Genomic DNA, 14301 nt, shown 5'->3' with positions numbered 1-14301 from the left:
TCTTTGGTAAAATGTCTTTATTAAGGCATGTGGAAGATTCAGGGCTATTCAAAGTAGCCTATTGCTTATTTCTTTTACTCAAATGTAGACACAACAGGAAGGACCTGAAGACAGGAGCTATGGCTAAAAAATAACTGATGCTTTAATATCAAATGGGGGTTAGTTATATCACAAGAAACAGTGGGGAAAAGAGAAGTAATCAAGTTACAGTAACTTCTGGTGTATTTTTATCAGGTTAAATATAAAAACAATCTATTCATATCCTCTTTTGACTCAGTTTCCCGCGATGGAAGGAGACAGAGGTGGGGGCCGCCCTTGGCTTTGAATTTGCATTTCCCTCCAACTTGTATTCATAATTGTTACTTTAGTCTCCCCCCTTTTTAGCGCGTTTTTATTCCCGCCACGTCTGTGTCTGACCCAGCCGGTTATGGGGCTGGGTTTATTTTCATTCTGTGATTGACAGCATTTTGGAACGCGCATGTGCACTCCTATTGGTGCAGGGAGCGGAAAAGGGCGGTGATACGGCGACGTCAGCGCGCGCTGTTCCGCCCTCTTACTACTGCCTTATAACAGTCCTCCCCCAGCTCTGTGTTTCCAAGAGCCGGTGTCTGACGGAGGTTTTGGTCCGTACGCCGTCTAATCTGTTTATATCGTGAATCCTACTCAACTGTTTACAAAACATTGCGTGTAGAAGACGCGTGAGTTTTTAATGCGAGCGCAGATATCCCTCCGCCGGGACGAAGTTTGGGGTTTTATTCTCCTGGAACAGAAGTCTCTGGATGAAAGGATCCCTACCGACCAGCTGAATTTTTATTCCTCCAACGTGGACTTAACAGGAGACTGGAGAGTCCTGCTATCGGAATAAAATCCTTCTTTTAAGCCAAAAAGACGACGAAGAAGATAAACGCCTTTAACCTGTGGTGGATATTCTTTAAGGAATGCTGCTGTCCAAGCTGAATTCTCTGGCCCACATCTCCGCTGTAGACATGCCGGCGAAAATCCAGCTCCAAGTTCATCAAGGTTAGACGCCCTTTTTCCACTCTGCCGTCATGGAGGACGAGCTGCAGCAATGGCTGGCTGCCCGCTTATCGGGGCTCAGTCGCACATAATACTGTTTATTTAACTCCTCTGAAGGCAGCTAATTTCAATCGTTATGTCGTAATAACAACATATTATACGCCTTATTATGTTTTGTTTATATTGTTAGGGGTAGTAGTGGGTTACGGGTGCCGGTAGTTCCTTCTCTGGTGTTAACCAGCCGGCTGTGTTTATGTTTTCACAGTGAAAGAGAGGGAGCCTTTCGAGAAGCTGTATACGGTCGGAGGGGTGCTGGGCAGCGGAGGCTTTGGCACCGTGTACTCCGGGACGAGGATATCCGACGGAGCGCCGGTTAGTACCGCAACTTTCCTCTTTTATGTGGAATTATATTAAGAAATGGTGCATTTTTAACTCTGTTTATGGGTCCCAAACAAGCCATGTAACGCGGGCTTCTTGTTTATCCCCTTAGGTTGCTGTCAAGCATGTGTCCAAGGACAGAATCTCCGAGTGGGGAGAGCTGGTAAGAGACTATTTATGAATATATTATAACAAATAAGCTATTTTTACATGTTATTGGTATGATATAAAAGAAGCAGTTAGTATCGTGCCAAAAGAAAAGTGAATTATCACATTTTATCTATGGAGCAAATTCTTTAGAAAAACATTGTAAAATTAATAAAAACATTAAAAAAGCATTAAAAAACAGTTGACCTTCTTAAAGATGTTGAAATATTGTAAAAAAAAAAAAATTAAATGTGTACATTTGCATTGTATTTGTTGTATATGGGCATAATTTTTGCATGTCTGAAGGATATACTAATGTTTAATTTCCTCCTCAGCCCAATGGCTCCAGAGTTCCCATGGAGATTGTGCTCCTGAAGAAGGTCGGCACAGGCTTCCGCGGTGTGATCAAAATGCTCGACTGGTTCGAGCGGCCGGACAGCTTCATTATCGTGATGGAGAGGCCAGAAAACGTTAAAGACCTCTTCGACTTCATCACGGAGAAAGGTGCCTTACCGGAGGAGCTCGCTCGGAGCTTTTTCCGCCAGGTCCTGGAGGCGGTGAGGCACTGCCATAACTGTGGGGTGATTCACCGGGACATCAAGGATGAAAACATCCTCATAGACCTCCGCACAGGGGAGATGAAGCTCATTGACTTTGGATCAGGAGCTCTACTGAAGGACACCATTTACACAGACTTTGATGGTGAGTCATTAAAACACTATAAAGTTGTGAAATAGCATTTTAAAATAAAGACAGATGGAGAAATTTAACCTTAAAAGTATTTACACTACACCAGTAGGAATTCCTAGGTTGTGTCATCTCTGACATCCCCCCACAGCAGCCTAATAATACACACTGAGCAGCATTGCCTTTGCTTTGGCGCCCCCTATAGGACAAAAGTGGCATTTTTACAACTCAAAGTTTGTAAACAATGTCACATGTCTGCTCCCCCTCCCACACTGAAACACTCACACCTCTCTCTCCCTCTCAAACACTGCCTGTCACGCTCCCTGGCACCTGAGTCCAGATAATCACCTTAGAAACAGGCTCAACTGATAAATATACACTTTGTTAATCATTTATTTGACAGTTTAGTAAAATAATAAGTAGTTTAAGAGGTGCTGACTTATTTTTAATGAGTTTTTAAATATTCTTTCTCCTCTTTTGACAGGCACAAGAGTGTACAGCCCACCAGAGTGGATCAAATATCATCGGTATAATGGTCGCTCTGCCACAGTTTGGTCCCTGGGTGTTTTGCTGTATGACATGGTGTGTGGCGACATCCCTTTTGAGCAAGATGAGGAGATCTTAAGAGGTCAGGTCCTCTTTCGGAGAAGAATCTCAGCAGGTAAATAAAGTTTGCACACATTCTTTAAGTTTTTTTGTTGACACATTTTCACAGTTTTATGTTGTTTTAGAGCTCCAGACTAATTATTGAACCTTCTTGTCTTTGTGCAGAATGCCAGCAGCTGATCAAGTGGTGTCTGTCTCTGCGGCCGTCCGACCGGCCGTCCTTCGAGGACATCATCAACCACTCGTGGATGCAGAACACAACCTCTTCTGTCGTCCCATCCACGGTCCAGACAGAGAAGTCAGCCACAGAGATCAGACTTCACAGCATTGGCCACGAGCCCACAGCCTTCACACCCACCCCTGTCGCCGTGGCCCGGTGATGGAAGCAAAAACAGCTCGCTCTGGGCTGATCTGGTCCGAACTGGCCTGCACTGAGACTATTACAAAAGGACTTATGTAACAGACTTGAAGCAGAAAGGAGGGAGGGCTGGCCTGCAGTCCTGTTGCAGAAAAAAGAGGAAGGTGGAAAGGACTGAAGCCAACAAAATCATCACAACCTGGTTTCGCTCTGAAAGGCCGGACCCTCTCCGCCCTCACCACCCCAACTACTTGATTTTCCCAATGTGGCGTCAGGTCAGACTCTGATCTAGATGCTGGGTGTTTATCAGTCTGTAAGAGGGAATGGCTCTGTATGCATGGACACCTGCGTCAAGTAAACACAGTACATGTGCTGTCTATTCTTTTGAATGGAAAGCGGACACTGAGTTATGTAACCTCTCACTACACTGTACTCAGCTCTCCCTCTGTTTTCATTTTGAGGGAAGAGCAGAGGCGTTAGTGAGGAGGATTTTCAAAATAAGTGCCTTCTGTGAGATTGTTGGGGGAACCTGAAATACTTGAATATGTCAAAGCAAAAAGGCTGTACTGCTCTACCGCCTTTTTTAGCTCCTTACTCTGTACACGGCTTTATATTTTTCATTTCTGTTTTCCTCTCATGGGCCTAGATCAGTAAAGCCTATGCCATATTACAACCACTACTATCACTACTTCTACTACTCCAATGTCATTAGCAACCAGACAACCTCATAGCTCTGGCAGCGACTTGTGCAAACAGATCATAAACACTGGACTTACCTCACTCTTTACTACAGCATCCACCTCTACTTACGCTACAACCTCCGCTTCCTCCTCCTCTGTAAACTTGTGTACTGTATACAAACACAAGGCTTCGGCAACCGCTGTTTCACATCTACATGAATGCACACCACAATGCAAACCTAACCATACCGAAATACAACATCCTCTGCTCTTCACCTCCTTTTTTTTTCTCTTTGTGTTCAAACAGTGCCTCACATAGGTCTTAAAATTTGATGGAGACAAGAATTGTAAATAATGATGATAATATTTATTATTGCTGTGACTTCTTCCTCACACTTAATGAGCGCAGATTTTATTTATTTATTTATGAGAGAATTTCGGCTGTACTTAATGTATTTCATTCCACAGTCACTGAAGGGCCCACAGATTATTTAAAAAGGCAAACAAAGACTTAGGTGAATTTTTTGACCATATTTATTATGGCTTGAAATTTTAAACAAGAGCAGATGCGTGTATGTATGTTTGTGTATGTATTGTAAATATCGTGTAAATAGTCCTGAAAGCACTTCCATGTTAATGTATGTAAACATTGAGCGTCTACTGATGGTAACTGGTTTTGTTACGCTGTTTTCTGCTGTGGGAGAAAGTGGATTCTGAATGTTGTGAGTGTATGAATGTATTTGTGCATGAGTGAGATGTGAGATTGAGAAAACTTCTGGTTTCATGACCGCAGCTTGGATTGTTGTTTTTCATCCATTCAAACTAGAATTGTAAATTATGTTAGAAATTATTTTTATACAATTTCAATAAATATTTTTTTAACTATGAATTTTGTCTCCCTTGTATTCCTGAAAATAACAGTATGATCAATAAAGCCATGGTAAAGATCCATGAAGTGAAGGTTAACTATGTCATACATTTATACAGGGGCTGTTAGCATTGATGCATTAATCATGATTCATTAAGGTCCATAATTAGTGCATAATTTGTTTTAATTGCATGTTTTATTGTCCCTTTCAGCACACATTAGTTAAGCCAGAATTTTCTTGCAGCCTCAGCGATATAAAATAGGTCCATCAGTGTTCCTTAATGAATCATTTTACTTCTAAGAAACTCAGACAGCCCAGTGGGCACACCAGCAGTCATCTGCACCCAGTGATATCAAACATCTACCTTTTTAGAGTTCCCTAATGTCCTTTTTAATCAATAACAAACTCTTTTTTCTAGGGTTAAGTTCATGCCATAATCTTCAATCTGCCCATAGGTCCTTCATTTCTTTCAAAATAAAAGTAAGTATGCAGGCAAAAATAAAATGCAAACCAGTTGATATTCAAAATCTTAAGATTAAATACAGAAATTCAAAGGATCATCGTGTATAAAAATTTTAACCCTATGACAGGCTTTACTCATGCCCATATAAGAAAACGAGGTCTTAAACGCAATTCTTTGGAATTAAAATTCATTAAAAACATGTTTAAAAATACAACAGCATTACTGAGAATTTTAACACCTTTTTTTTTAGGTCAGGAGCTTATACAATTCTGTCGGCAGGTTTCCTGTTTGTCACCTTTGAAAAAAAGCAGCAGATATGGGGAGCAGATGAAGCGATAAAACCTGACGGGTGGTTAGAAAAAGGGGGCAGGCTGTGTACATATAGAAGAAAACAAGTCAAACTTACTCCCACAGTTCATCGGATACAGAAGTAAAGTGTGACATATAGCATAAATTCAATGGGGTAACGAATACCACATCTAACTCTGCCCTCCTAAGTTAAAACATCAGTATTGTGTCTAAACACGGATATGAACTTGTTTAAAGTATAGTTTCATAGTTGAAAGAACTGTTCAACTTTTTGCCCTTTTAAAACTCTTACAGAGTTAGGTTGCATACAATAACACCAATATTTTACTAAAACACAACCCTATCATGAACATAAATGTGCAGTATTCCAGTGCTTCTCATATATTTGATGATATACGATTACCCAAAAGTAAAAATCAAGCGGTGGAGTAGAACCAAGTAACTGAGTTCAGTGATCAACAAAGTGGGGGACACAAGACATGGAAGTGGGTTGGTGTGTGCCAGAATACACTCCAAAATCAAAGAGCATTTTTGAATGAAGCAATGAAAATAAAATACAGATATAAAATATTAAGTGGTTAGACTTAAATAGATTGTTATAGAATGTCAATATATATAAATATATATAGAGAGAGCAGGGGTGTCAAACTCATACTGAGTCTGGGGCCAGATTTGCTGCAATCAGAAGTCCTGAGGGCCGGACTATTTAGGCCAGGATTTTGAAAGTCAATTGCAGATTCTGAATTTAGGCCTAACCTAAGAGTCCATCAAGGTCAACATTTAAACATAAACTGTTAACCTCATTTTTCATCATTAGTAAAATATGAAAAATATAAATAACACTGATAATACATCATTCTGAGATTAAGAAAAAGTAAAAATGATAAGTTTAAAGGCTCAAAGACTGAGATAAAAAGTCAAACTTATTAGTTTAAATTTAAAGGCAAAATAATGTTATTAAAAGGCAAATAAATTAGATAAAAAGTCAAAATCACAAGTTTAAAAGGTAAAAATATGACTTAGAATTTTGAATTGTGAATCTTGAAGAGCAAAATGTGAAAAAAGTCAAAACATAAGTTAAGTCAGAATTGTGTGATGCAAAATTGAAAATATGAAATGACAACATTAATTTCTTTTCTCACCTTCCTGAGATTTTATCTAACTTCTTTTACTCTTTACTTTTTCAGATTTTTATAATTTAACAAGGATATTTTTAATCATCAAGGTTAAGTTTACACGGTTACTGGAGGAAATCTGCAGACCTCATACTGGTGGGCCAGTTGTAATAGAAGTAGTGAGTTTGACACCTATGATATATAGTGCTTAACAAATCTATTAGAGCACCCTAACCCTAACCAAAGTAAGGTTTATGCCACTGCTGCCCTAAATTAACAGCATTGGTAATTACCAAAACCATTTTTTATGTTTCTGCAATGGTTAATACACCAATAAGTAGAAGCTCTTTAACCCAAATGATATTTTTAATGCTAAAATATAATTATTATTGTTATCTATGAATTTTTAAATTTATTGATTTACAAAAAAATGAAAAAATAGTAAAGCACATTATTATTTCTTGATTAATATGTCAAATTAAAGTTATTTACTTGTATTCCTGAAGAGAAAAATTAGTTTTAGTGGTTGAATGTTATGCTGGATTCATTTCTGACTTCTCAGAGAAGTCCAGTGAGCCGGCTCAAATTTGGGTATAAAAAGGTGAATTCAGTTTGAAATTCCTCGCTCCTGTTCAAAATGGAAAAAACGTTGAGAACTCACTGAAAATGAAAGAGTCCGTATTAAAGCACTTCATGATGCTGGATGGTCTTTGAGACAAATATGACAGGTGGTCTAATAAATTTGTTAAGCACTGTATCTATCTATCTATCTATCTATATATATATATAGAGAGAGAGAGAGAGAGAGAGAGAGAGAGAGAGAGAGAGAAAGGAGAAACTGTACAGACATGAAGGTCTACTGGTGAGTAAGTTATCGTGCAATTCTTTCTAAATGAGTTCTGAATGAGTTTGTGCAGTTATGAACAGTTGAGTAAAGTCCAGTGAGTTTAAATGTAAAACATAAGACTGTATAAACATGCATAATTCTGTCTGCTGGTTCTGGGGCTCAGTGAGAGTTTGTAGAGGGAGGGCCAGAGTACTGTTCATTAGACTGACAGCAGAGGTGAAGAAACTGTTCTTGTGGCAGGAGGTTTCAATCTTGATGGACCTCAGCATCCTGCCTAAAGGGAGGGCCTCAAAAAGTCAATGTCCACGGTGAGATGGGTTGGCCACAGTTTTATCTGCACGCCTCAGAGTCCTGGATGCCTACAGGTCTTGGAGAGATTGCAGCACATCACCCTGTCTGCAGCCTGTTCTTGCCCTTTGCATACCATTGTAATTAAGTGAGATTATTTTATAATGAATGCAAAGTAAATCCTTAAAATGAGGTTGGCACATGATAACAGTAGTGTAGGGGTCCTCTGCTCTTTAAAGAGGCACACATGCAGCTGAAAGGGCTTTGCATCCTAACATGTGCCTGGCAAAGGCCTGGATGATGGCCATCAGGAGGCTGGAGTAGTGCAGGGATGCTGCAAAGTATTTATGATGCTGTCTTACCTTGGACTAAATGTAGACATCCTTACTGATCTTCTTTATGTTGAGCTGACTGTGTGATCTGCCACACAGCTTAATCCAAAGGAGACACTTTTCTGTGTTTATGAGAGCTTTAGGGATAAAATACTCTTTATTCTCTAATCTTAGGATGTCTGTATTTACCACAGGAATATTGTTTGACCATTTTCCCATGTTATAACTACAAAATATTCAATATAACTGCAGGAAAATGAGAATTACTGATGCTTTTCTATAGAGGATGACCTGGATGTCTGACTGCATTGTGTGGCTATAAGACATGTGATTGGCTCGTGGCGTTATAGAGCAGGGCTTAGCAATAGGTCAATTGTATATAGGTCAAAAATGAAGTAGTTCATCACTCAGCCCTGTAGATAAGTACAGGCAACCAGCATTATATCCTATCTTCAAGGCTTTATATCAGATATAATTATCCAAAACTATGTGAATAAAACTGAAATTCCTCTTTTAATAAATTACATATAATAAAGTGTTTCTCTATAGTGAAATCAGTGCATGCAGGACATGTTTGAATTTTTTTCATAGTAAATAAGTTGTACTTTTACTTGAGTACAGCATGTGTAAGTAATTCCTCCTCTTAGCTTCAGGTATAAAGTATGCAGTAATCACTGTTTTCACAGCTTTACCATGTGGGCCACTGCGTGTCTTCATGGGTTTAATCCCTCTAAAAAGCTGCAGATGCTCTCACGGGTTAATCTAGACATTGATAGTGAGCAGCAGGCAGCAGGATATCATGGATCTGCTCTCTCGGACAGATAAGAGTTGTAGCTTTAATCAGTTGTGATGCTCTCATGGGAAGCCGTGGCCTCACTACTAATCTTTCCTGAGACAGCGCTGCTAGGACCCAACCTAAAGCAAAACTGAGATCTACGCAAGTGAATTACACGGGTGTTGCGAAAGCTGCAGCTCCCATCAGCCCCAGTTAGTGTCTGTCAGGAGATATGAAGTGCTATTACCTGCTGGGATTTGAGTCGAATGGGAAAATGGGGTGAAAACACACGGTTGCAAATGGAAGCCAGTAGACTGTTTAGCTCAGCATCTTTCAGTACTCTACTTTTATTTAAGTTTTTGAAGATAGTAGTATCATCTCTCCAATCCTAACACAGTTTTGGCAGTTGGCAGGTTCTGTCTGAGGTTTCTGACTGTTTAAAGAGCTTTTCATTAACATTGTTACATTGCTAAATGTTCTCAAGTGCTGTCAAGTGGATAAATCCAACCATCCAACCTTTATCTTTACCCCTTGTCCATAGGGATCACAGAAGGGCGGGAGTTGATCTCAGCCATCATTGGATAAGAGATGAGGTTACAACCTTGATTGGTCACCAGTCAAGCAGATTAATGTTGGGTCTTTTTAAGTGTAATAAGGATAAAGATCACAGCCTGCCTTCCTTTATACTGTCTTGAGTTAATTATGGATTGGTGCCATACAAATGAAGATTGTGAACGAATGAGTTAGCATTTATCTTGAAATCTAATACTGCAGCTTCACAAGGTCCCATATGGGAAGGTTTTTTCTGACCTCTGACCTTTTGGGCCTTTTCGTACCTTTATTAGATAGAGGAGGACAGTCGAAAGACTTGGAACGAGGGAAGAGAGTGGGGTAGAGACATGTGGTAAAGGGCCTCAGGTTGGGTTCGAACCTGGGCCGCCCGTGTACATGGTGCATGCCTTAAACCACTCAACCATTTGTGCACCCCCATCCGTCCATTTTCTAAATTGCTTATCTGTTGGGGGTCATGGGGGGCTGGAGCTTATCCCAGCTGTCATTGGGTACACCTTGGACTGGTCAGAAGTCAATCGCAGGGCTGACATATTGAGACAGACCACCAGGCACACCCACACTCACACCTACAGCCAATTTAGAGTCACCAATTAACCCTAACGAGCATGTCTTTGGTAGTGGGCGGACCAGGGGCCTTCTTGCTCTGAAGCAACAGCGCTAACCCCTACGCAACTGTGCAGCCCCCAACCAGCTTCAGCAACAGTTTAATTTACAAACTGGCTCCACTGATAAAGAACAATACAGGGGCAGGGTTGTGGTTTACTTCCTGGGGTGTCACACATCTCGTCATATGTTTTCTTGCTCTAAGTGATCTGTAACGAATGTGCCAGACAAAAGATTTGTCCAATCACCCTCTGATGTTTTTTTCCACAGGTCCTGCCCTTCTCAGACATCCTTTTTAGGGTGTTATCCAGATGGTTGTAAAATATATCCAACGCCACGGATGTATGAAACAGCAGGTTACCATGTTGCCAAGCCTAGCCTTCTCTGTCTCGAGTTGACACTCGACCTTCAGATGGAGTGGAAAATCCAGAAAATAGTAAATAAGACGTAGTCTGTTTTGTGGATCTCCCAGAGGGCAAAATTTAAATTGTTTTCCTCCATGACCATTTACATTGCATTCAGCAAAGTCCTCAACCAGCAGTCTCTGTGCCTCGAGGTAGCTCTTTCTAGTATAATTTGCTAGTTACAGGTGCAGCAGGTAAGCTTGCAGTCTATTTCAACATTAATAGTTGAAAAGTACAAACCTACAGCCCATAATTGAGACCTGGACTTGCACTGTGCACCTCTGCTTGTATCTTGTCTCCCATGATGGCATCATGTTTAGCAACAACAAATGTGATCCCAGTAGCTCATCATGTGCTGTCATCACTACTTTCTCCTTGACTGTGTGTGAGTTCACAGGTCATCAGGTCAAAGAGTACCAATCATAGCTACAACAGAGGTGCCCTGTGTGATGTGTTCAATCGTCTGCTCTGAAAAGGCAGAGAAGAAGAAACAATTATGGACTCGTAGCGATGTATCAAAAGGAGGGATACATGGACTAGCTCTCCAGATAGAACTTGAGGTATGAATGTAATAACATGCAAAGAAAATTAGCCAAAGGAAAATGAGATCCCTGGAGGAAGAAAAAGAAGGGACTTGTTTAAGTCACTCCAGCATATTATGATAGAAAGATGGGGAGAAAATGCTCAACTATTGGTAGGCGTAAGGATACATTGTCGTCAGGTCTGGGTGGCAATCTACACAGAAGATACCAGAAAAATTCTGACATGCTCGTCTTGTTGAGTCATGGTTGTGGGGCATCGTGCATGCGTTGTTGATAATGTCCCATTATAAGAGCGTTTGTTTGTCCCAATGCTGTATTCAGGCCTGATGTTTGATGATGAGCTGGGACAATGCAGTCAGGCCAAACTCTGGTGTGGTACCAACCAGTGTTAACTTTGTTGACTAAAACTGTGACTAAAAATGTTCATCCACAGCCTTTTTTTCCATGACAAAAACTAGACTAAGACTAACAAAAATGGATCTGTGATGACTAAAACTGCCAAAAACTAAGCTTAGTTTTCGTCAAGATGATTAAAACTGGACTAAAATGTAATGTAGTTTTTCATCGGACATTCTAAATTCATGATATTTCTCCACTGTGGGTAAATCTGTCAAAAAACAATGCAGCTGTAGCTATTCTGCGTCAGCTGTATAAAGCAGGGACCCCAGGTTAAGCAGTGTGAATAGAACACACTACCATGATTTGGTACCAGATTTAGGCAATAAATTTAAAAGTTTGGACTAAAAGTAAAGACTAAAATGTTTTTGAGTTTTCATCAACTAAAACTAGACTAAAAGTAAAAAGGGTAGAAATGACTAAAATGTGACGGAAACTAAAAGACGTGGTGCAGTTTTGTTTCTATATTTGCGTTCTATACTGGTCACACCAATACACAGGCCACAATTTGCTTTTAAAATAAAAAAAAACTGAATCAAAAGTGCCTGTACATACCAAATCCTAAGGTCCTTTCCTGACTGTGCACAAATTCAAGGAAGGAGCTGCAGCGCCTCTGGCAAGGGTGGGTAGGGATAAAACAAGAGCTAAAAGAGCAGCTGTTGGATTCATTGACGTGATAAACGAGACTCCACTTACATGCTAATGTTGCTCTATGCTTCCTGGAAATGTAAATTAGCAAGTGCCTGATTACAAAACCTACTAAAAGTACTGATACTGTTTGTTTTAGAATATCAACTGTTGCAGATTTAAAGATGCCTGTATCAAGTAACAGTGTTCCTGCAGGGATGGTAATTATCTCTGCAAAGACTCGATTAGTTTCTGTTAAAGTTAAATGTTCAGTGAGTCAGCTGAGGTGGAGCTGCATAAGTGATGCATAAAGAATCAGCAGTATGGCGAACATTACTCATTCGTTATGAAGGTTATAGTCAAAGATAATTTCAAATCTTTGATCACAAATGCTTCAGATATGACCTTTATGAGCACCATGTTATTGTCATATAGGGCTCTGATATCTGTTTCCCGATCAGCTCTTACACACCTTCAGTCGGTCAATCAGTCAATCAAAGATTCTCAGCAATCTCCTTTCAAACATGTCACAACAATGAAGTCCAGCTGGTTCCATGAAACACACCGTATGTATTTCCGTACCAGATAATAATAGACTGATGTCATCAAAGGAAGCCAGCCCTAAAAATAAAATGTCATCTCCAGCATGAATTCAAACCGGAGTGTCAGTCCTCAGTCATCTTTTTGATCTGATTCGGCTTTTCTTCTGCAGGTACTCAGACAACATACAATTTCCCTGAAGAGATTACAGAGAGCAGAGACCACAGGTAGTTTCCACGAATAACCCCACCATTCATTTCCCCACTCATTCTGAGAACCACAGACCACATCAAACCGAGCTGCTCTCGTTCTCATGATCGTCCAGAAAAACAAAGAAGCTGTGAATTTTAGCTGGAAATGTTAAATGAGTGTCAGGTCCTCAGTAAATGGAAACTTAAGATAAAATGTATTTTTGTGCTTAGTTAGCAGTGACAATTATGACGACTCAAGTTGGAATGACTACAGTCGAAATTTTTGCTTTATTTATCTGTGAGTAATACCCATATATTGACAAATAAATCTTATATCACAGAGTTGCAAAAGCACCAAGCAAACATAGAAATGTGTGTCATGTCTTTCATAAGTGTTGGCTTCGGCTTGCCCAGATGTTTGTTTGTTTGTTCAGTCGACTGCTGCCGTGAGAAAGCAATCTTGGTTACCTGGAGATACAAAGACAGATTTATCTGTCATAAACTAAAAAGAAAACAATTTCAGCTAAAGGTTGTTTTTAATCATATGATCCCAAATGCCTGATGGAGGTCAGGAAGTGGGGGACAGTCGTTGCAAATGAATGGGAATGGAGGAAAGTTAGTGCTTTAAAAGCTCTAAATAGACCAGTACTTTAATCACCCAAAAATATCTATATACATTGAGTATGATCCCTATACTTTATTTAAAAAAAAAGCATGTTTTCCTCCCTCAATTTTACTGATTTACCTGGTCTAGAGGCGATCAATGTCACAAATAGTCCTGCAGAGGTCCTACAGACAGCATCATTTAGCCTGATGACTGGAGACAAGAGTCTAGAGGAGTCTTACACTTAACTAAAAGGCTTGATGAGATGCAGAAATCACTACATACCCCCCAATGAGTTCTGCTCTGCTGCAAAGCATCGTCTGCAAAGAACCTATCAGGAAAAGTATTGAAATGAATATATTATTAGAAATCTGGTGTTATCTTAAGATAATGGAATGAAAAGTTAATTGTTAAGAAAATATGGAGTAAAAAAATATACGCTTTCTACACAGTAGAAAAACAATGTAAAACTAAAAAAACATTAATTGTCTCATTTACTGTCTTTATAATCCTTAATTCATGCATTATGAGAAAATTAAATACCTTTAACTACTGAGATGAGAACAGTTTGATCTATGTTTAGTAATCCAATTTGTTAACTGTTTTGATTTTAATAACTTTAATTTTACTTTATATTTCAGTGAAAGGGTCTAAAAGGCAACTGTTTGCTATCCGCTCCACAACAAAAGGCTAAAACACAATAAATGACTATTTAAGGAAGGACAATAGCCAGCTTCATGTTTAGATAGCCAGATTTATGACCCCTAATAAAACATAATGACCCTCAGTAACTGGATGTGAAGATAAAGCAACTGTAGCAAATTTGCCTTAGCCTACCCGCTAAAATATTAAAAATGTGATGATAGTTCATTGCTATTCGTGCATCTTGTTTAAACCCAAGTGGCAGAAAAAGTGTATGACCAGAGATTCAATAAAAGCTCTTCATTTTG

At 39.6% G+C, this 14301-nt stretch overlaps 1 protein-coding gene across 1 annotated transcript; it reads left to right on the top strand.

Annotated features, from left to right (window-relative positions):
- Positions 1-582: 582 nt before the first annotated feature.
- Positions 583-4762, top strand: pim1 (Pim-1 proto-oncogene, serine/threonine kinase). Its single transcript, XM_041799901.1, has 6 exons — positions 583-1020; positions 1283-1389; positions 1508-1558; positions 1878-2244; positions 2714-2890; positions 3001-4762. The coding sequence occupies exons 1-6, from the start codon at positions 939-941 to the stop codon at positions 3213-3215; spliced, it is 999 nt and encodes a 332-aa protein (XP_041655835.1). The 5' UTR covers positions 583-938; the 3' UTR covers positions 3216-4762.
- Positions 4763-14301: the final 9539 nt, after the last annotated feature.

Source organism: Cheilinus undulatus, linkage group 11 (genome assembly GCF_018320785.1).
Source record: "Cheilinus undulatus linkage group 11, ASM1832078v1, whole genome shotgun sequence".
NCBI lineage: Eukaryota > Metazoa > Chordata > Actinopteri > Labriformes > Labridae > Cheilinus > Cheilinus undulatus.
Note: the sequence above shows the minus strand (reverse complement) of the source record. Positions and strands in the feature narration are given on the sequence as shown.